The sequence below is a fragment of the Plectrocnemia conspersa genome, unplaced genomic scaffold (genome assembly GCF_051122295.1).
Source record: "Plectrocnemia conspersa isolate PC_06_02 unplaced genomic scaffold, ASM5112229v1 ptg000012l, whole genome shotgun sequence".
NCBI lineage: Eukaryota > Metazoa > Arthropoda > Insecta > Trichoptera > Polycentropodidae > Plectrocnemia > Plectrocnemia conspersa.
In genome coordinates, this window is record NW_028277176.1 from 23,776,979 (window position 1) to 23,799,633 (window position 22,655).

The following is a 22,655-nucleotide window of genomic DNA, read 5'->3' on the forward strand; positions in this document are numbered from 1 at the left end:
ATAAACTGCTGTTAATTTTAATTTTAACTAGTATAATGTATACTTAAAGCGAATACGTTATGAACAGGTGAAGTGCTGTCTGGAATAAAGAACTAAGTGCTAAAATAGAAAGTAGGCGTGAGATTAAAATGACGTTTGAATTAAGAAACTGTTCTTTCGACTCGTAAAATATCCTTATTTATTTTGACTATATTTTAAAATTAATAAAATAGTTTTCTAATATGACAACTTTTTCAACGGAGTAAGCCCAATGCATTTCAACGTCTAAGTATTAGATTTAAGACTAAAATCAAAGTTAACCCTTATATATCAGTGATATATATTTTATTAATTACTATTTCACTTTACAAACAATTCGATTTTTGCGAGATTACGAAAATAATTAAACTAAAATACAGTTATATAATAATGACACGATTGAAATGAAATATAGCACTTGAGTTATTTTGGGAACCCAGGTCTTTCAGGCATTAGTCGCTGACGTATTTCTCTAACTATACATATTATAAATATAAACTACTATCCTCCATTATAATTTATTATTATTTAGCTTTAACCAATTTTTAATGTTACTCAAATTTGTGTTGTACGATTTTTTTCATTTACACTCGAGTATTTATATCAGCATTTATCAATCATAAATATTAAATATGAATCATATTATATTGGTCATAATTTAAACCACTTAGTCAATTAAAAGTATTTTTTACTTAAATTTTTATTTTTAGTATTATAAATTAATAATAAAATATGTCTTCAATTGGTAATAAATTAAAAAACTGTACAATTTTATGTACACTCAGCTTAATTTTTAGTTAGAATTATTTTTATGTGTCTAGTGATGAAGACAGGATCTTTTTCACATATATTAAAATGCTGCACCAGTAGGTACATTAATATTTATTTAATAAACACTATTTTGAGCAAAATGATTAATTTTATTATATTATAAAAATACTTTGATTTTTAATACACATCTGATAAAATTTGATTACTTTTCGGTTCTCCTTATAAATTCATGGAACATATCGGTATTATATTATCCAAAAAAATTCTCACGAACCTCTCCTCACTCCTTAAACGATCCGTATGGCATTTTGATCGCTTGTTGACCAATCTTCAATCTGTGTGCGTATTTCATCCGGGCGATATGTGAAAGTCCGTTTTTGGTATTCGGTGCCTAAATTGCCCCAGAATAGCTGCATACATTATTGAGGCAATGCCAAGAAGTGCCAGTCTCCCGGTTGGTGGGTTTTATGAAATCAAGATTGGGAAAAAAGTGCGATGAACCTGCGATCCAATCGAGATAACATCTTCATGTGGTGTTCCCGAAAGGATATTTTATTATATGACGCCCGAAATTTACTTTCGCGAAAGGTATGTGATAATTGGAGAGTGTCCGAGGTCGCCGTAAGCATATTGTAATTTTGCCAAAGTGAGAGAATACCTTAAGGGTGACGTTTGATGAAATTTATACGATTCTTGAGGAACTTAACGGATCGCGGTGATGAAAATTATGCGATGAAAATTTTACGATAGTTAACGTAACAAGTTTTAACGATCGTGCTTATACGTCTTTCATGAGATATATCTTAACTGTTTTTGCATAAGAATAAATTATGTTTTTAATATTATTTTTATTATTTTGCTATTACCAGCATAAAAAACAAACGGAAAACCACAACATTGTTACCTAGTATGTTGACTGTGAAGCTGCTACTGTTATTAATGCTTAACAATAAGTTTTTCGAGACAAATTTATGATTACTTAAACAACATATAAAATTACGCTGAATACAAATTTTGTGTGATGTAGTTATATTTTTGTCATTTTCGCTTGCATTACTCAGGTCTTTAAGTTACTAGGACAGATTTTTAACACTGTAAAAGCTTTTCATATATGTGAATTAAGTGGAAAATTATATTGTTTTCAGCTTGTATCACAATTTGTAAACAAAGGTTAACCCAATGGGGTAAATACGAATCGTAACATTAATTGTGTATGATAAAAAATGATGTTATTCATATGGTTTTTAAGCTTTGTGCAAGATGATGAGTGACAGACAAATGGTCCCATGATTTTACTTAAATTTTATGATGCGTTCAACTTTGATTCATTGCCAAAATAATTTGAAGGGTCTGTGATTCAAAGCTAAACTAAAATAGTGGCGAACATAGCAGACTTTGGTTTTAATGAGTCGCAGTGTAACAATTTTGAAACCTTCCAAAATTCATAAGTCAGAGCTTATTAAACTTTAGAATGTATTTTAAGCAATTTCCATGAAATCCGTTTATTAGTTGAAGAACGTCAGCATCTTCAATGGTATAAGAAGTAGTTAATTGAATATAAATTCTTACATATTACATTTTACAGTTTTATTACTGAAATATTTCACAAAAAGGAACAGAAACTCAAAAAATGTTTAATTGCATTTAAACATTTTTTGAGATTCTTCGTGTGTTGATATAAAACATTGTCCTCAATATTATATTTTTCTTGTAATAGATTCTTGGTATTTCAGCAGTTTTTTTCTGTCGGATTCAAAAGCAATTTAAACCATTTCCAAAGATCAGTGTGTTGACGTTTGATTTTTACGTAGATGACATTTAATTCTATTCATAGCTTGTCCTTAAAACCCTTTATTCAAAAGTTTATTTTTGAGCTCAAAATATTTTCGAACTTCGCTCTGAAAAATTTAAGCCTGATATTTTATAGAAAGAATACGCTTATTTAAAAATATATCTTTTTCGCCGTCCTTGTCTTGAATGGCGTGGCTTGAATTAGCTTTGCGTGTTCAGATCACATCGGTAGTTCACCACTTTCACCCCCGTTATATAGGGGGGCGCTGTAGTGGCATTAACCAGGAATAAGTGAGACGTAGATGCAACAGCAATAATAAGACAATTTGACTTGGCGACTAGTTATTGACCTCTATTGATTTAAATCGCTCTACATTTATACTAAATATTTAATCATACACGTGTATCAATGACTAATGAGCAAAGCGTGTAAAATATTAATTACATTAAATTAATTTGTAACATGTGTCTATTCGTTGTTGCTATGCGAATTTATTTAATAATACTAATATGAAGTTAACTTATCGGTACCGACGATTGTAATATACAAAAATATATTCAGACCTATTTTATCATATGCTTGCTCGGTGTGGAGTAACAACCTTAATAAGGCCTTATAGTTTTTGCCCTTAAATTTTAACCATCGGCGTTTTATTTGATTATCTCATTTTTATTATAAAATTGTTAACATGAAAAAGGTTTTATACGAGTAGTACAATATAATGTTTGTTTGTTAATAAGCGTATTAAAAAAATGTTATATAAGAAAAAAAACACTAACTCATTTAAATTATTTTTTACAAAATTTCGTATTTTTCCTGTAAATGGTGAACGCCATTTTACTCAATATTTGACAAAATAAACATACTTTTATAAGTGGTTCTTTTATATTATTTCTAGCTATTTTAAAAGCTCATAAATGTATTTAGCCTAAAATGCCACATTCTATAGTTAACATTTTAGTAGAATAATGTTTAAAACAGTTCATATTGCTCGATGCAATAATTTGATCACACTTTATAAATAAGTTAATAGACGATATTATTCAAGTAATATACTTCAATACACCCTGTTAACATCATAAATTATTTATTATCATGTTTTTAGTTGAAAAACACCGATCAGAGTGGTTACTTATTGAATTTTTACAAGCGCTCTCGCATCACGTATGTAAATAATAGCAATTATTTAAAAACACTGGTAATTACGGCGAATTTTTTATTCATACCGTCCTTTGCCGATATTTTTTAAGGAGCCGACGATTGAAATTCCACTATGCGTAAACGCCTTCGTATAATAACGCCGAAGCAAAACTGTTTCAAGTCTCGTGAAGTTTCGTAGTAGCGCCGGCGATCTTCACAGGAGATGAAGATGAAGATGAAGGACGCTGCAGGGTAGCATAAGTAGGGGTCGAGATCGGCGGCAATGCATCACTGAAGCCCTTGGGCCACAATTTGCATGGTAAATGGTCCCGCTAACATGCACGAAGAAAGTGTGAAGTGGTCCATATTATGACACAATCACCATAAGGAAATTTCGATGGAAAGACTGACTCACAGAAGAGCTTTAGAAAGTGTATTTTGCAAATATGTATTCTTGGTAAAATAATGTTAATCAATTATTATAAATTAAATTATGTATAAAAATAAAAATATTAATCTTTTAAGCAATTTTTTGACCTCTTTAGTGCGTATTATATAGAGATCTCTTCGGGGATTGCTCTAGGATTCTATTTGGGCCCTCTGTTTTTAACTTTTTTTATTAATAACATAAATACGGTCGGTATAAGTTCAAGTTTTATTTAGAATGCAGATGATTTACTCGGAATTTGCGGACTACTCTTTAAAAAGTTATTTCCATCAACCGCCTGCCCTTTTTTCTCGATTATACTGTCATTTTCTTGATCTTAATCACATCTTTTATAATTCTGGTTCAAGACGACTTTAGCGAATCACAGATGAGAATGTTTGCGTACCAATTGCATAGCTGCTTGGACACATCCACAAAATGTGTTTATGCTTTAAAATAAAATGGTCCAGATGCTTATTCCATCAATCATTTATCGCGTCATATTCTCGATCTTGATTACATCTTTTATAATGCTGGTTCAAGACGACTAGCGAATCGCAGATGAGAATGTTTGGGTGCTAATTGCATCGCTTTTTGAGCAAACTCACAAAATGTGCTTACGATTTAAAATAAAAATGGCTTAGATGGATAGATGGTAGAATAACAATAGTATGCACAAGGGAAAACGTATTGTCTATCGCGCATCCTTTTCAAACAAAGAGTAGTTTTTCAGCAATACTTATGAGTAATTAATGTTTTTTGCTCTTATTTTTTGGTTGCTCAAATGGTCATTAGGATGACATCTGAATTGTGCAGGTGGTTGAAACCATAAAAATCCAAGGTGCTATAATTTTTATTAAAAAATATCATAGGATATAAAATAAAAGTATATTATCAATATAGAAGTATCCAGAAATTATTAAAAAATATATAGATCAATTTATGATTTTTAATACATTTAAGCAAAGTATTGCAGACAGCGCCTAAGTGAAATATAATATAATATATTCGAAGACATGCGAAAAACATGTGTAAAATATAATTATAATTAGATTGTTGATATTATATAGTTGCTACTTTGTTTTTTGTACCATATTATTATCTAGGTAATGTATAGGTAACTAAACTTTTCATTTCAAGTTTTAATTTTATATTTTTATTTGTAAGTAAATTTTACAAATTAAATTCATGATCAATGTTTTTTTTTAATTGAAATATTCACAGTTTTGCACTATTGTGAAGTTCATTTCTGCTTATTTTAAAGAAAGTATTAATTTAATTCTTAATCATCGCGATAAAAAACTTAAAACATATTATTGGTGTAAATTTAAGAATTTTACCTTCTGCCGAAACCATTTGAAAAAAATGTCATTGGCATTTTCTAGCACATTTTTTTTAAAGAGGTATCATTAAGATAATGGAAAAGGGTCTAAACGTCCGTAAACGATCTGATATTAAAATCTTACGCATTCATTTAATTCATAACACTTATTCATTATATATTTTCCATTTTTTTTTTGCACAACTCCAAAGAAAATATTAATATGGCACTATGATAACTTTTGTGGCATCCAATAAAATAAATATTTTTTATAACAATAATTCCGTCATGTTTTGTCGAGCTTTCGTTGCGTCACGCGATCAAAAAACCTGAATTGAGCCTTTTGTCTGAGGGGGGTTACACTCGACAACTTTATTGTGACAATAAAACGCCGAATTGATAATATTGATACGACAATATTGTGTGACATGCGTCTTCACGTCGTCGAATTCCTTTTATAGTGGCGGTCAAAAATTTTGAGATTTCCCAAACTGGTGAAGGAGGAGCACACAGGGGATACGATCGTCAAGAGGCCGACACACGTTCGGCACATCGAGAGTGTAGAGTGTGATTTTCATCTGCGGCGATTGTCAAATGGATATTCGACAACCCACGCACCCGCCGCCGTCTAAACATTATTTTTTCTCCTCTTTTTTAGAACCAGTAGTTGTGTAATCGTGAAATTTCGACGGACGAAAAAAATGTGTACGTACTACGCGTGTATAACCGAACTAACTGGTCGTACTCCACATATGGTGAGGGAAATTAAAAATGAAAATATTGACTTGACGCTATAATATTTACTCTCCGATGCGTATTACAAGATTGTGACCGGCAATAAATGATCGTAAATGGTATTTTATAGCGTATCGTGTGAATTCGATACTCGTATATTTGGTTTAGAATGTAAAGGGTCCACAAAATAAATTTAATACGTTTCGTCATCAAACAATGTGTATATTTATCTAATATAATTTAGTTTTCTAAGGTTTTTTTATCTAAGATAATAATGTTATTACTTATCGGCACCTTGAGATTTGATATTTTTGAGTATCCTTATTGATGTGATTACTACAAATATTGTGAATTCAATACTTAAGTTTATTAATTTATCACAATATAATAATGAAGCATTGAATGTAAAATATAGTAAAGTTAAATCAGTATCATTAGAGTATACAAATTTAAAAAATGAACCAGTACTGATGAATTAGATGTAAATGTAATTAAAGAAACTTGGGAAATAATAGGAAATAAATTAAATTATTTAATAAATAAAGCACTCTGCGAAGAGGAAATACTTGAAAATTTAAAGAATGCTACTATTGTACCTATACATAAAATAAAAAATAGTAAAAAGATTGAGGAAATGAGACCAATCAACATATTACCTTGTATAGAAAAAGTGATAAAAGTAGCAGTAATCAAACAATTAAAAAATATTATTTCTTAAAACATTTTATGTGAATAACAATCGGGATTCAGAGAAAAATATTCCACTGAGACTAAATTACAAATAGTGATAACTGATTGGTTGCTGGCCAAGGATACAACCAAAATCATTTAGGCAGTTTTCTTGGATTTCAAGAGAGCCTTTGAAACAATAGCAAGAAGAATAATGTTGAAGAAATTAGAGAATATCAGTGAAAGTGAAGTAGTGTTAAGATAGTTTAATAATAATTTTAATGAAAGAAAAGATAAAGTTAAAATCAATTGTGCATATTCCAAAGAGAAATTAATATCTCATGGTGTACCACAGGGGTCTAAATTGGGATCATTGTTATTTATAATATATATTAATTATATACATCTGTTTGCGAACAACACATTACTGTATTGCATAAATGATAATATTAAATAAGTTGTAGATAATTTGAATTATGAATTAAGTGTAATAGAAATATGGTTAAAAAATAATGTACTTAAACTAAATGTATGTTTAATAATTATCAAAAAATAATAATAGTTGATAATATAAAATATTTAGTAGTAATTGTAGATAAAAAATTAAATTTAAAGGAACATTGCAATTACATATTAAAAAAAATAGTAGAAAAATAGGTGTATTGTCTAGAATTAAAAATATATATAAATACAAAGAAAATAATGTACAATAGTATCATATGGCCCCATTTTACTTATTGTGCGACAATGTTAGGTATGTTTAATAAATTAAATAAAAATTGTAAAATAGGGCAGTAGGAATAGTTTTAAATAAAAATAGATTTACTTGTTGTAGAAGTATGATTGATAGATTGAAATGGTTAAATATTCATGAAATATTGAAGATGCATTTATTAGTATTTATATATAAGTTATTTATTTATTTATTAATTTATTTAGCTTAATAGCTAATCTTTACATCAAACAACTTTAAGTATATAAACATATATAAAAAATACAAAACAGAAAATAAAAATATACACTAATAAGACTTAATATTATAATTTATTTCTATATGTACGAAGGTGTTTTTCAATTCCAGTTAGAAAACCTGTTATATTTTTGCTTTTTCGGATTATTCTTGGAACACTTTTATACAAATCAAAACCTCCGTACATAACTCCCCTAGCCGTACTCGTTTTCTTATACTTATCTATCTTTAAATTTTCTCTATTTTTAATATTATATTTATGTACATCTCTATTTCTTAATAAATACTTATTAAAATATTCTGGTAGCATATTATTTTCTAACTTATATATAAATACTAAAACATTCATACTCAATATTTCTTGAACATTCAACCATTCTTATCTATCAATCATACTTTTACAACTAGTTAATCTATTTTTATTTAAGATTACGCTCATTGCCCTATTTTGTAATTTTTGCAACATTTGTTTGTCTAATTTACTTAACATATTTAATATTGTTGCACAATAATTAAAATGGGCAATATTATACTATTGTAAATTTTTTTTTGTATTTATACTTAATATATTTTTTATTCTAGATAATAAACCTATTTTTCTACTAATTTTTTTTAATATGTAATCACAATGTTCTTTAAAATTTAATTTTGTATCAACAATTACTTCTAAATATTTTATATTATCCACAATTTCTATACTAGAGTTATTTATTACTATTTTGATATTATCATCTAACACATTTTTATAATTAATAAACATACATTTAGTTTTATTCTCATTTAATTTAAGTACATTATTCTTTAACCATATTTCTAATATACTTAATTCATTATTTAAATTATTTACAATTTCTTTAATGTTATCACTTATGCAATACATTAATGTGTCATCCGCAAATAGATGAATTTTACATTTTCTTACGTTATCACCTATATCATTAATATACAAAACAAATAACAATGGTCCCAATTTAGACCCTTGTGGTACTCCATAAGACACTAATTTCTCTTCAGAATATACATCATTTATTTTAACTTTTTGTTTTCTTTTATGTAAGTAATTATTAAACCACCTTAAACCTATAACACTTATACCTATATTCTCCAATTTCTTTAACATTATTTTTCTGTCTATTGTTTCGAAGGCTCTCTTGAAATCCAAGAAAACTGATCCAATGATTTTGTTTGTATCCTTAGCCAACAACCAATCATTTATCACTACTTGTAATGCAGTTTCAGTGGAATGTTTTTCTATGAATCCCGATTGTTATTCACATATTATGTTTTGAGAAGTAATTAATTTCTTTAATTGTTTGATTACTACTTCTTCCATTATTTTTTCTATACACGGTAGCATGTTGATTGGTCTCATTTCTTCAACTTTTTTACTATTTTTTATTTTAGGTATAGGTACAACAGTAGCAATCTTTAAATTTTTTGGCATTTCTCCTAAGGAGAGTGCTTTATTTATTAAATAATTTAATTTAGTTCCTATTATTTCCCAAGTTTCTTTAATTATATTTATATCTAGTTCATCAGTACTAGTTCCTTTTTTAAATTTACATATTATGTTATGAATTTCATCTAATGATACTGATTTAAATTTACTAAATTTTACAATTATTGCTTTATTGTTATATTGTACTAAATTACTAAGCCTTGGTATTGAATTCACAATTTCTTCTATGCTCTCAATGTAATATGTATTCATTTTTTCTGCCATTATATAAGGATCTTGATATATTTCCTTTAATTTCCATTTTTATTATGTCGTTTTTCTGAGTTGGATTAATTAATTGTTTTATTGATTTCCACATCTTATTTGGATCATTTTGTATTTCATCTATCAATTTTTCATACCATTTCTTTTTAGCCATTCTTAATACTTTGACTGCCATATTTCTACATTGTGTGTATGTTTTCCATTTATCATTAAAGACTTTATATTCTATTTGTTCTGTTTTTATTATTTGAAATTTTTTTTATGACTCATCTCTTTTCTTTATATCATTTTTACCATCATCATTAAACCACGGTTTTGGGTTGTAACGATATTCCTTTTTAAAATTATATTGACTTTTTGCTTTACAATCTACTATATTCTTATAAGTTAGAAAATAATATGTTACCAGAGTATTTTAATACGTATTTATTAAGAAATAAAAATGTATATAAACTTAATACTAGAAATAGAGAAAAATTAAGGATAGTTAGGTATAAAAAAACGAGAATATTACTAGGACAATCCGCAAAAATAAAACTATAACGGGTTTCCTAAATGGAAATTTTTACTACCGAAAATCGTATTTAACTGATCGTTAGTAAAATTATATGCTTCTCTTATCTGTCGTGTAAATCGAATTAGACAGTTGCAAAAATCCATTTTATGTTCAAACCGAAGTTCTAAAGCTAGCTATAGTTTTATTAGGCCAAGTTGGATTTGGTTGATTCGTGTAGGTTAAATTTTAAACAGTAAATAGTCGTTTTATAATTGATTAATTGAGTATAAACAACAGTTTAAAGCAGTTGATGAAATTCACGAATAGCTTTGTTACTTTGATTTCTTTACTTTTCATACTTTTTTATATTATAATTAATAACTAAATTTCAATGTGTTATGAGTAATATAAATATTATGAAATTCAATGTGTTGATCATTACTCATTTTAAATGCATTGGATTATCGCTCGTGATATTAAAATGGTACATCTACAACAATATGATCACATATACATTGTTCAAACATCATATTTTATTTCAATTTTATATACGTGTTCATTTTAATGTTTCACGTTTAAAAAACTAATAAATTACTTTCTTAACATTTTATCTCTAGCTCACTATATTAACCGTATCTCGTGTTCATCGGTCGTGCCATTACGATCCGCCATTATCTCTCTCCGCTCAGATAGAGATAGGGGTAGAACTGTTGTTATTAGGGACACTTTATGGTGAATCAATTAACCGTAGGATCGAATCGCATAACCGGGGTCACGGGGCAGATGGCGCAGATGCATTGTGCGCAGCATCCGTGCAAAATATTGCACAAGGCCGGCAATTGTATGTAAATGCGATTTTTTTCAACCGCCCCGACGGGGTGGCCCACTTTCCGCATTTAAATTCTAATCGGCTCTCACTGTACCATGTAATATAAATTATTTGTCGGGTGATGTTATTTTATAAGAGTGGTGTATGGGTTCTAATCTGGTTTTTGTAATTGTAATTTTATCGCGTGATTTATCTGCGTGGCGCGTGATCCGATTGCGAAACGGCCCAACGATTGCACAGCGGCAGATTTAATGTTTTCTGGTTCAAAACTGCATGTGCTATGCGCGTGCTAAGTGTTGTTATCACTTATATAATAAATTAAAATTAAAAAATCTAAAACTGTCAAGTCCAAAACGTGGAAATAATACTTCAGACATGTAATCAAATACATTTGTTATTTGTTAATTGTAAACTGTATAACACGCAAATTACACTAAAAAACATTTGATATTATATATACTACCAAGTGTAAAGAGTGACATCATTGCGCTAAATAAGCTTGAATTTTACTAATAAATTTTAGTTTTTTTGCTAATTTTCTTTTGAAATTTTAAAACATATTAGATAATATACATATACAATTTTTATCTTTTTTTTCTGACAATCTAAAAATATTTTTTTAAAATATTTATAAATTGAATATGAATATTAATATTTTCTATATCAACATAAAAATTTGCCTAATTGAGCAGGTGTTAGCTAATGCAACTGCATTCAGGGCTCTCCGACCCTTTTCGGATATGCTTAAGGGCGAATATAAAAAAGGCACTACCGCTTCATTTGCCACTTAAATTAATACTATACAAATTGAATCAACAGAATTAGCCTGACGTTCTAGTCGGTATCATTAATTCAATCTTTCATACAATAGATTGAAGAAATTACCATATTTCATGCGGAAACACAAAAGGAAAAAAATCAATTAACTAGATGATTGACATAAAAACTGAAGATGATACCGTGCGGTCATTGCTGACAGGAGACTTAAACGCTTTCCCTAAAAGGACTTCCATAAATTATCGTTTTAATGGGCAATTTGTTGCATGCCCATAGGTGTAACTGCGGCGCTCAGGTAAGGGCCTCAATCGCAGATCCAGTGACGCTCAATATGTTCTTTTTGCGATCGTAAGAATTAATAATCTTTTATGTGTCGTCAAGCATCAAGCTGTTTTGGAATTTAATTTTATTACTCTTGTCATACGGGTACATACGTATATACTTTCATATATAATATTAATTCAAGAGAGAGTGTGATCCATTGAATAGTGTTGTCAGATTTTGCAATAAACGATTATTGTCATGATGTGGTTTAAAATATAGAATAAATTTAAATTAGTCGATTTTTAGCCATTATAAAATTAATAATTTAAGTTTATGGATTTATATACAATATTATTATTATGTATTTAAAAATAGTGACCAGCAAAAATAATATATATTTATTTATTTGCCGCGTAAGATACAATGAATCAACGTTCAAATTAATGACCATAGCTATTAGTTTATTTTTGTTAAGTCTTTGTTAAGGTGGACGTCAAAGAGACGTAGAGAAAGAGGTAGTGTCCATAGTTTGCCAGTTAGAATTAACATCTTCTATTGGCTTCGATGTATTAAAATGTCCTCAACTCGAACTTTTATTCTGAAGTTGGTGAGCAGCGTATATCAACTATAGCAGAGTTGTTGTACCTTTTGGTAGAGACTGTGATACCTTTTAGTAGAGGTCTTTCGTCAACCGATTAGTTGTAGAGCTTCGTATAAAAATGAATTCAAAGTCAAGTGTAATTTGTTGTTCAGGAATTGAAGAATAACTGTACTTCACAGTTTGTGATTTTGTATGGTAAATCAGAACCCTTATATAGTAGACTTTTATTTATATTACTATGCAATCCCGTCACTTTTTCACAATTTTACTTTCCTTACAAAGTATTTTATTTTAGAATATTTTTTGACTTATTGATATTTAGATTTTCTAGCAGTTTTATTTGATTACATCTAGGAACACATTAATTTTTAATTGCAATGTTTTCTAAAGACTACTTTCTTGGTCACATATGATTTAGCAGCTGGGCGCGTGAACGAAAGGTCAATGTGAATGAAATAATGTTCTCTCCGCTTGTTTAAGATTATTTTATTATGATACCTAGAAGCAGTTTATGCTTCCAATTCATTATATTTCTCGTTGAAAATACGTAAAAGGTAAGCTTTTTTATTACGTTTATTAAAACGGGCACAATGGTAGTTTTTATATTTGCATATAAATTATGTTTATAAGCACTACTATGTTAACGTTTAAATTTTAGTAGCTTTAATTGCATTTTAAAAAATATATAAAAATAAAAAAAATACTATGTCGTTACATTTAAAATGTGTATCGGCTCTAGAACACTTTTTTCTGGGATTTTAGATCTTATTTATTTTAATACAAAATACTCGTTTTCTTGCTGAATTCTATAAATTCTGTTAAAAATGTACGTTATTGCTATGATAGTGCGTTGTGCAGTTTTTGAATTAAGCATCAAAGTTTCTGTGCATCAAAACTTTCATTAAAAGCTTGAGTAACATCTAAGAAATGATTTTTTTCTTAAATATTATATTATTTTATATAATTTTTTAACAGGAGTTTTTCGAATGCTTTGGATATTATTAATAGCAATGATATAGGTCTGTACGATTTTATTTCGTTTAATGGCGTGTGAATCATTATTACATCTGATATTTTCCATATGCCCAATCACATGTTTAACTGTAGTATTTTTTGAACGCCTCTTAATAATTTCTCTAGTTATTAGGGTAAATTCAGAAGCGTTTTTTTGTATTAATATTAATTATCATTTCTATGGCTACTTTTGTTGGTGTTACATATTTTATTTTCTTGGTTTTCTATTTCACTTCCTCTGCCATTTTCCAGTATTTCAATTTTATTCAGTTTTCTTTGGCTTTTTATTTATTATCTCCCAATCGCAATTTCTCAGCTTTGATGGGCGGCATATGGGTTATAAGTCTATTTAAATTTATAGTTGCTTCCATAATAAATATTCTGTATCTTCACATGTTCTTAAATTATGCAGTTAATTATTTAACTATTCTTCCTTTAGATTCTAAATTTTTCTTTTTAATTGCTGTGATTCATAATTTGAAATAATTTTATCTGGTTTGACGCTATCTTCTTCTAGCCTTTTTGTTTTGTTTACTAGTTTTCATATCTCTGTTGTGTTGTTTTTATTTACTGATTTATGGGTACGTTCTTAAATTTTGTTTTAAGCTGCTTTTTAATCTTTGCAAATAATTTTAGCACAGTGAACTACTTTTTGAAGAGCAAGCGTTTTTCGAAAATAAACGAAATTTAAAATACAGTTTACTTTAAAAAGCATGTTACACCACCTGCTAATTTATGATATTACCAGATTTAATAAATCAATGGGTAATTATATTTACCATTTATTTTTTAAAACCTTGTGTCTCAATGTGGTTATCCATAGGTTATATTTTACATATGTGTGTGAGCCTGAGTGCATGAATGGGTCAACGAATCGTTTCGATTGGATTGTTTGGATTCCAATTGGTCTTTAGTTGTTTGCTTGTTAAGTGAGTGGAACACTTGTTTGCCGATTCGTATAGAGTCCGAAGATCGACCGCTCACCGCCATAGCTAGGGATGCTGCGTTTGATAAGAGGCCGTGGTCGAGCTTTAATGTTTATCCCCGGCGGAGGGAAACCTGTCGCTCTGCTTTTTGATACTTGATAGCCGAGGTCCATTAACGTAGCAAGCGGGGCCGACACGGTAGGTCTCAGGGCAAACACGGGCCCTTCGCCTACTTAATGGACTCCTAATTCCCGTTTGTACAAACTTTGAGAAGCGTCACAAAAAATGTCAGCGCAGTACTCAAAAAGCGATTTCCCCCTTTTGTACCAATATTTGATGTCGTTTTTCCTTTTTGTTTTACGAACGCACTCGGGATGCCGAGTCGATAAAGAATCCGTGACGAGCGGTTCCCACATTCCCACAAATCTGTGTACAAACACTAATTTAGAAATATCTACCTATCTATACACTCAGGCTCAAAGGACACACACGAAACGGTTAGAATTTAATATGAGTGTATTCAAATTTAACATGAAATCAGGATTTTAAGCCCTATAGTTCTAGGAAATCATGCTGTGTTTTTTATTTGTTAAAGACTTCCAAAGGATCTGCGGGGGTTCATACAAAGTCTCAAATATCGGTCATAGTTCTATAGAATTTCACGTATTTTAGTGTTACTTATTTATTAATAAATCGTATCTTTGTGGTAGAACGATGGTAATGATATTATCATATAAAAATGCTATTAAAAATTTACTGTAACTTTTTTTGTAGTGTTACTGTAAAATACTTGTTTCTGAAAATAATTTAATTAAAATAAAACGATTGATATTTGCTGAAATTCTTTTCGCCGTTTATTTCTCATATATCTTCCATTATTTTTTCACTAGTTTGTATTTTTCAGACTCGGAATGTATATAAGTACAATTTTTAATATTTCAGTAATTACATTAAAATATTAATATTATACAAATGTTTTTATAGTGTAATAATAATGAATAAAATTACAATAATTAATAATAATTTTAATAATAAAAAAAAATATATAAATATATATTATATATAATATAATAAACCGTTTTTGCCAAATAACACATTATGGCACAGATCTTATGTATTGTAAATAATAAACAAAATAATAATTCTTGTTAGTTTGTTATAATGGAAATAAATAAATAAAAAATAACGGTTGTGTTTAAAAATTTCCTGCTCTTTTAAACTACTCTGTATATTAAATAATTTAATACCGTGATTATTTTCAACATATTTTAAAATATACAGAGTGCTCAAAGTTACATATTTTATTAAAAAATAAAATAGCTATTCTATCTGTTCTATTTAATGTTTCGAAATACAACTGTTAAATAATACGTATAAACAATGTCATGACTGTTAGGTAATAATAATACATACAATATATAATATTAAAAATATATAAACAATATACAACATTGTCGTTCCATTTTCTAATACCTAACATTCTTATTCTAACACTCTCATGATATCAACACTCATAAACACGTTATCTATACATTTAACTGGTAAACTTTCGACACGTTTTCATGCTCAATACGCGACTTATATACATCTGCCATTCATTCTAATTACCGTTCGAACGTATTAAGTTTTTTTAATTAAACAATAAAAAATGCAAACATTTCATATTTATTTTTATACAAATAATATTGCTGAAATTCAGTCTATTAAAAACAATGTCAATTACATACATATTTTTTTTTTGAACACGACTATTTTAGTGCCTCGAAGAATGAAAAGATTATATAAATCGCGACATTGATAAGCTAATATTTTTTTGGTAAAAATGTACTCAGATAAATACAAAGTTAAATTTAACGATAAGAAATAAATTAGTCGATAGAGAAGAACGATTAAGTGCATATATAAACATTTTTGGCAATAATATAAACAATATACACAACTACGTCTACATTTTACATTCATATATAAAAAATCTAATAAAGGCTCACGCGTATAAAATCGATTTAATACGGTTGCCTTATATTATGTTTGCGATAGTAAAGCGTTACATTACATAATTACATTAGTAGTACATTTAGGCTTTCGCAATACTGAAATATAAATACGGTGTTAAGCATTTTTGGAAATAATTTCCGTCATCCAAACTTACGCAAAACCTACACAGTCAATGCGATAATACTGCGTGTCAATATACAAAAAAAATAACAATAAATTATACGCGAGTTTTTTCTTTCCCCGTTATCAAGTTACTCGGTGTCGAGTACCTTACGGTTGTTTTCTTCTTTTTTATATATTTAAACCTATATAAGCGTATTTTTTATGTGTTAAGCGAGTCCGTTGGCGAATTTTACACGATCACTGATAGTTTTGAGTCTTAAGCGCACTTATTTTTAAATACTCATATCACCGATTGTCCACCAAGTTGCTTCGAACGAAGCACACACGACACACAAGTTCAAAATTGAATATATTAAATATGTTATATATTATATAATATAAAAAATCGCTAGGAATACACGTGAATAGTGTTGCATAGTCTCACAGCAAAGGCGAACAGGATTCATGTAATTTTTTAACTAAACATCACAAAGGGCGAACGCCGTAGAAGCAAAAAGCGCTCTCTTCTTCTCCAGCTCAGAAAGCTCGCAAAAAGCTCGCGACATCAATATAACTTTAGGCCTTTGAATTTTGATTTGCGCATTTAATGACGTGGACGCTTCTCCGGGTGCTGACGCTGTCGCATTTTGTGGCCTTCGTGTCTCAGTTTTGATCTCAACGGTCGCTTTTTCATGAACTTGCCCTTCGGCCTCCTGTTTTCTTTGTTTTTGAACTTTTCTTGCGAGGAGCTGGGGTTATGATGATTCTTCCTGGGGTGCACTGTCGTTGTTTTGTGGTCGCTTGAGCCTGGCATCCTGATGAAGTAGGTGCACTTCTGGTATTTTTTCTGGTTCTTCGGGAGTTTCTGCTGCCCGTTTGGGTTGAAATGAAGGAATCGCCCCATCGGAAAAGCTGCCGCTGACTTGTATGTTTGGTAGCCGGCATCTGTCATGTTTTCGATGAACTGGCATTCCTCTCGAGTCCATGCCTCGTTCAGACTCTAATGAAGATAAAAATACACGAAATTAAAAAAAATATATAAATAAATATTAGGTGCAAAAATACATTATGTAACATATAGTCATAAATAACAGTCGTAAAAAAACCCATAAATTAGTAGCTAAAAAGTAGCACGGCTTTCTTAAAAAATCTTATTAAATAAAATATTAATAAATTGTAAGTAACTCTCAATGAGATCCTGGAAACGGCAAATGACTTTTAACAATGAAATATGTGATGTAGATCTGTCATACAAAAAATAGCGTAATTAAATATATAGAAATGTAGGACACTCAGTATTGCACAATAACCACAACCCACATCTATTACCACAACTATATAAAACATTATTGAAATACGAAACTTGTCTACTTTACATGTTTTATTTTTTATTATTTTATAACTGTTTTGTGTTGATCATTACTTATTATCTGGACTATTTTTTAAACCAAAAAGATACCGAAACTCACTTCTTGTCTAGTGTTTTACTTAAAAAATTATATTCAAATATAATTTATATTAAATTTAAATCGGCTTTTCCTATGCCATTAAAGAAAAAAATGAAACAAAATTTATATGAGAGATTTATTTATTAAAAAAATTATTTATATTTATAAGAGTATTAATCAAAGTGTATTCGAACTAAATTTTGGTCAATAGGAGGGCGCAAAAACAATTATCACTTCTCAGAAGTCAAAAATTCACGTCAAAAGCAATAAAATCGTGTCGGTGCCGTCGCAGTGGGAACGCTCGGTAACGAGCGTTCCCACTGCGACGGCGACGGCATGATTTTATTGCTTTTGATGTGGATTTTTGACTTCTGAGAAGGGATAATTGTTTTTTGCGCTCTCCTATTGGTCAAAATTTAGTTTAGATGTTTTTCATTTAAAATATAATTAGAACTGAAAGTTAATAATTATCGTTGCAAAAAATTGATTTAAATGGCAAGAGTTTGATCGTTGATATTAAGAATATTTGCCACACAAAGTTTTTTTTGGTCTTGTGAAATACAAAATGATTCAGTGAACATTTTAATGACGCTAAATTCAATGACAACAATTAACTGCGTTTTAAAGTTTCAAAAAAAATATCTTCCTGAACTAGTGAATTTAACTAAAGAACTTAAGATACATTCGAAACTTATTTTATTTTGTTAAAATGATTTGGCAAAAGAAATTCAATAAAAAATATAATTTACTGGTTTGGTTAAGCAAAAGGTTTATTTGCTACACGACAACACTCGGACACACGTTGTAGTGGCAATGTAACTTGGTTTTCTTAAATTAGTAAATTTATTTAAATATCTAAAAAATAATTTATTGCTTAAGTAAAATGAAAAGTTAAATTGCTTCAAGAAGTGATATTTTATTGTTGCAAAAACTGATATTTTACTGAAATTTTATTACTGTTAAAATTTATCGGTAACTCTATTTATGTTTATAGCATTGATATTTAAACAGATAGAAGCAACGGTAATTGGGAATAAAAAAGTAATAAACGATTTGTTTTAATAATCATTTAACGATGTAAAAACTGTATAAACAATTTACGTACTTTACTAGTAAAAGTTAAATTTTCTCTGGAATATTATATTACCTTCATAACTTATAGAAGAACAATAGAGTAGTGAATTTAATTGAATATTAAAAACATAATTAAAAAAGCTCAATAAATTATTGCTTAAGTAAAACACAAGGTTATATTGCTCCAAGAAGTGATATTTTATTGCTGCAAAAAATTATATATTACTGAGATTTTATTGATATTTTTGCATATTAAGAAATGCTGCTAAAATTCATTGGCAACTATATCTATTTTATAGCATTGATATTTAAGCAGAAAGAAGTGAAGGTAATTGTGAAGAAAAGCGAAAGACTAATTCTTTTAATAAGCAACTTTATAAACAATTTACGTACTTTGCTAGTAAAAGTTAATTTTTTCTGGAATATTATTTTCTCTTCATAACCTATAGAAGCACAAAAGAGCAGTAGTATAAGAAGGGGATTAATATCCGAAGTATTTGGGTTTAATCCTATTTTGACTTTAGTGCTATTCAAATTCTATCGTGCCTGGGAGATTAAAATCAGTGAATAATATGTAATTATTATCTTAATCAATCTTATCACCGATTAGATTTTCGTAAATTTTCCTAGTCTTGCGAAAGAATATCGTACTAATTTGTGCATAGTAAATGCTGTATTTAGTTTGAGAACTTTACCATTTGAAAGCCAATTGAAAAGTAACAAATTAAAAGACCATGAATATGTTTGATTCTTTATGCAACAATAAACCTAGTTTCTAAATTTTTGACACAAATTATTCTAGCACAGTACTCTAGATTCACATACTTTTAGCTTAGAAGTAAAGCATCAAAAATTATATTGGCCTTTTATGATGCACATTTATAGTTAGGGTGACAGTTGCAGGTTTTAGTAAAGAACATAAAAGTTTATTTTGTCGTATAGTTTTATCGTATCTGGAAGGTCGTAACTCGTGAATATTTTATAATTATAATTTCGATCAAGTTTTATTATTTATTATTTTTTTATCACAGATTAAGTTTTCTTGGATTTTTCATGAAAAATAATCATGCGTAGTGATATATTTCATGTAAGCTGTTTTTATAGTTTATATTAATTAAAGTTGATTAATTTCAGTTTCATGTCACTACTTACTTGTGTTTAACAGTTGTAATGCATTGAGTTAACGCCTGTTACGTGACAACGGAAGATCTATAATAAATTAATAAAGCTGAATAATTTACTCACCATCTTTATCCCTCTCACTTGAAAGTTCTTGAAACACAGGAACCTCTCCATTCTCGATGTCGTTATCAACAGCTTTATATCCAAGTCTCTGGATATCGTTCTCAGGGATTCTGCGAACGAAACAAAAGCAAGCGTGAAATGAAGATTTTATAACTATTTAACAGTTCGTTACTGCTGGTTTAGTCACGGTGAATAATTCTCTCTCGCCAATATCACAAAATTGCGCGGAACAATCCATCTAACAATGGATGCTGTAAAACGGCACGGACGCGCATAAAATTTATTTTCATAATTTATGCACGCAAGCGACGTGGATGCTAGATTATGTCTAAGACATTTTATGGTGTCATATCTGTTTAGAATTGCATTGTTCTCTTTTCACTGCGATTACTATTGTCCAGCGGGAAAGTATCAAAGCGAGTACAAAACGTCAATTTGCAACGAGGGTTTCCTGAGAAGGTGAACCGAGTCCTATACAATGTAAAATCTCACATCAAGTGTTTCTCCCTCTTGGTGGTTGTTTGCTCGCCGGTTGCTCTTGTTTGAACAACTCTCCAACGGTCGAGCCTTTGACCATGAAGTCGGAGCGGCAAAGTCAGGATTAAGATTACATCCAAACATTGATGTATTATATAACGCTTATTTATACTACCGCAATTATTCCTATTGTGTAATAGATGAGTTTGGGATAAGAGCGCTGAAATTTGAATGAAACACAAATTGGGGTCGGATAGATTGAAATGTTTGTACAGTTGATGTGATCCTTGAAATCTGATTGAATGTTTAACGTTTGCTATGGATAGCTTAGAATACAAGGAGAGCAAATCCATTTTCGTTAAAATTTAGTTTCTAATCTTTGTCATCAATCTATGTGAATCGCTAAAATAATAGTGCTAATGTATCAATGCATTAGTTAAATCTTTACTATGACGTTTGGATGTTTCAACTATCAAATGAATACTACAAATATAGAGCAGTAAATTTAACTTAGGGACGTAAATTTTGGTGTCACGCATCTGACTTTTGCCGGGTGCGACGATCAATAATACTAACAAATCGCTCTCATTGACAGCTAAACAAGTTTTCACGGCCCGTCACCTATCCACGGCTAGTCGGCATTTGAATATTTTTTAATTGACTATTAAACTGCTCCCTTTGATTAACGCCGCTCGGTGCATAATTATTGTGCACCGAACGACTCTACTCTGGCCAATTTTGGTGAGGAAAAAAGTGACTGGACCAGTCTTCTGTCTCGTCGAAAAAATCACACCAAGAAATAAGTCATCAGGCGGGCGTGTATAGATAGTGCAATGCTTTATTTTTATGGTTCTTAAACGCCAATTAATTATTTTCACACGCTCAATATCACTTTAGTTAATAGGTCTTTAAATTATAAGCTATATACTTATACAGTAAGACGTATATAATGGTGAACGCTCTTTTTGATGTATATTCAAATTGGGTGACATTTAAAAATTCTGCTGCAAATTAAAATCTCATATATTTAAAGCAGATCATATGCTTCATATTTTTGTATTCTATTGTATAAGCAAATTTTGAGAGCCTTAGCATTTAAAAGCCGATTGAATTGTCGCAAATTCAGATATGTTTTATTATTATGCAATATTAAAACAGGTTTTTAGTTTTTAGTTTCGCGTTACAACTTATCTCAGCTCAGTACTGTACATTTTTATATTTCATCTTTTAATCTATCAGAATATCATTAAATTTTATGGTGGTTGTTAGATGGTAGTTAGAGCGACAGTTGGAGGTTTCATTTGCACTAAATTAAATAATTTTATTTGCACTAAATTAAATTATTTTATTTGTACTAAATTAAATAATTTTATTTGCACCAAATTTAAAACAAAACACATATAGTTTAGTTAAATTATATTGGTATATGACTAATACTATAGATCAGTGGTTTAAGTCGGTGACTAATACTTGAATGACTTAGGTTAAAAGCCTGGCAAGAGGGGAAATGGGGAGAGAGGAAAAAATCAAAGCAAGAGTATATGTATAAAAAAAGTAAAACCCGACCTCAAATAATGAATCTGAACTAAACTACAGATGTTTGAGATGTATGTATTGATGTATTTCAAGAATAAGTTTCTTCAGCCCTTTTATACATACAATAAATAAAAGGAGAGGAACATTCATTACGGAAAATCTAGAAAAAAATGTCTCGAATCTATCCTGAAAATATTTTTTAAAATATGTCATTTCAGTAAAATCATAACAGAATAAATTTTAACCAGTAGACATATATTTTTACCAGTGAAAATATAAATTATCTGACAGGTGCTTATAAAATT

The 22,655-nt window shown here is 29.2% G+C and overlaps 1 protein-coding gene across 3 annotated transcripts in view; it reads right to left on the reverse strand.

Moving 5' to 3' along the window:
* Positions 1–16,747: 16,747 nt before the first annotated feature.
* Positions 16,748–22,655, reverse strand: part of LOC148228673 (fibroblast growth factor 1-like) — a 109,217-nt gene continuing 103,309 nt past the window's right edge. The window contains exons 4-5 of one of the 3 annotated variants that reach the window (XM_088199709.1): positions 20,338–20,447; positions 16,748–17,570 (exon numbers count right to left, since the gene is read on the reverse strand). In XM_088199709.1, coding sequence (XP_088055835.1) covers positions 17,326–17,570; positions 20,338–20,447 — 355 coding nt within the window. In that variant the 3' untranslated portion in view covers positions 16,748–17,325. The remainder of the gene's footprint in view (positions 17,571–20,337; positions 20,448–22,655) is intronic. The other 2 variants (XM_088199708.1, XM_088199710.1) reach the window with 2 other exon arrangements.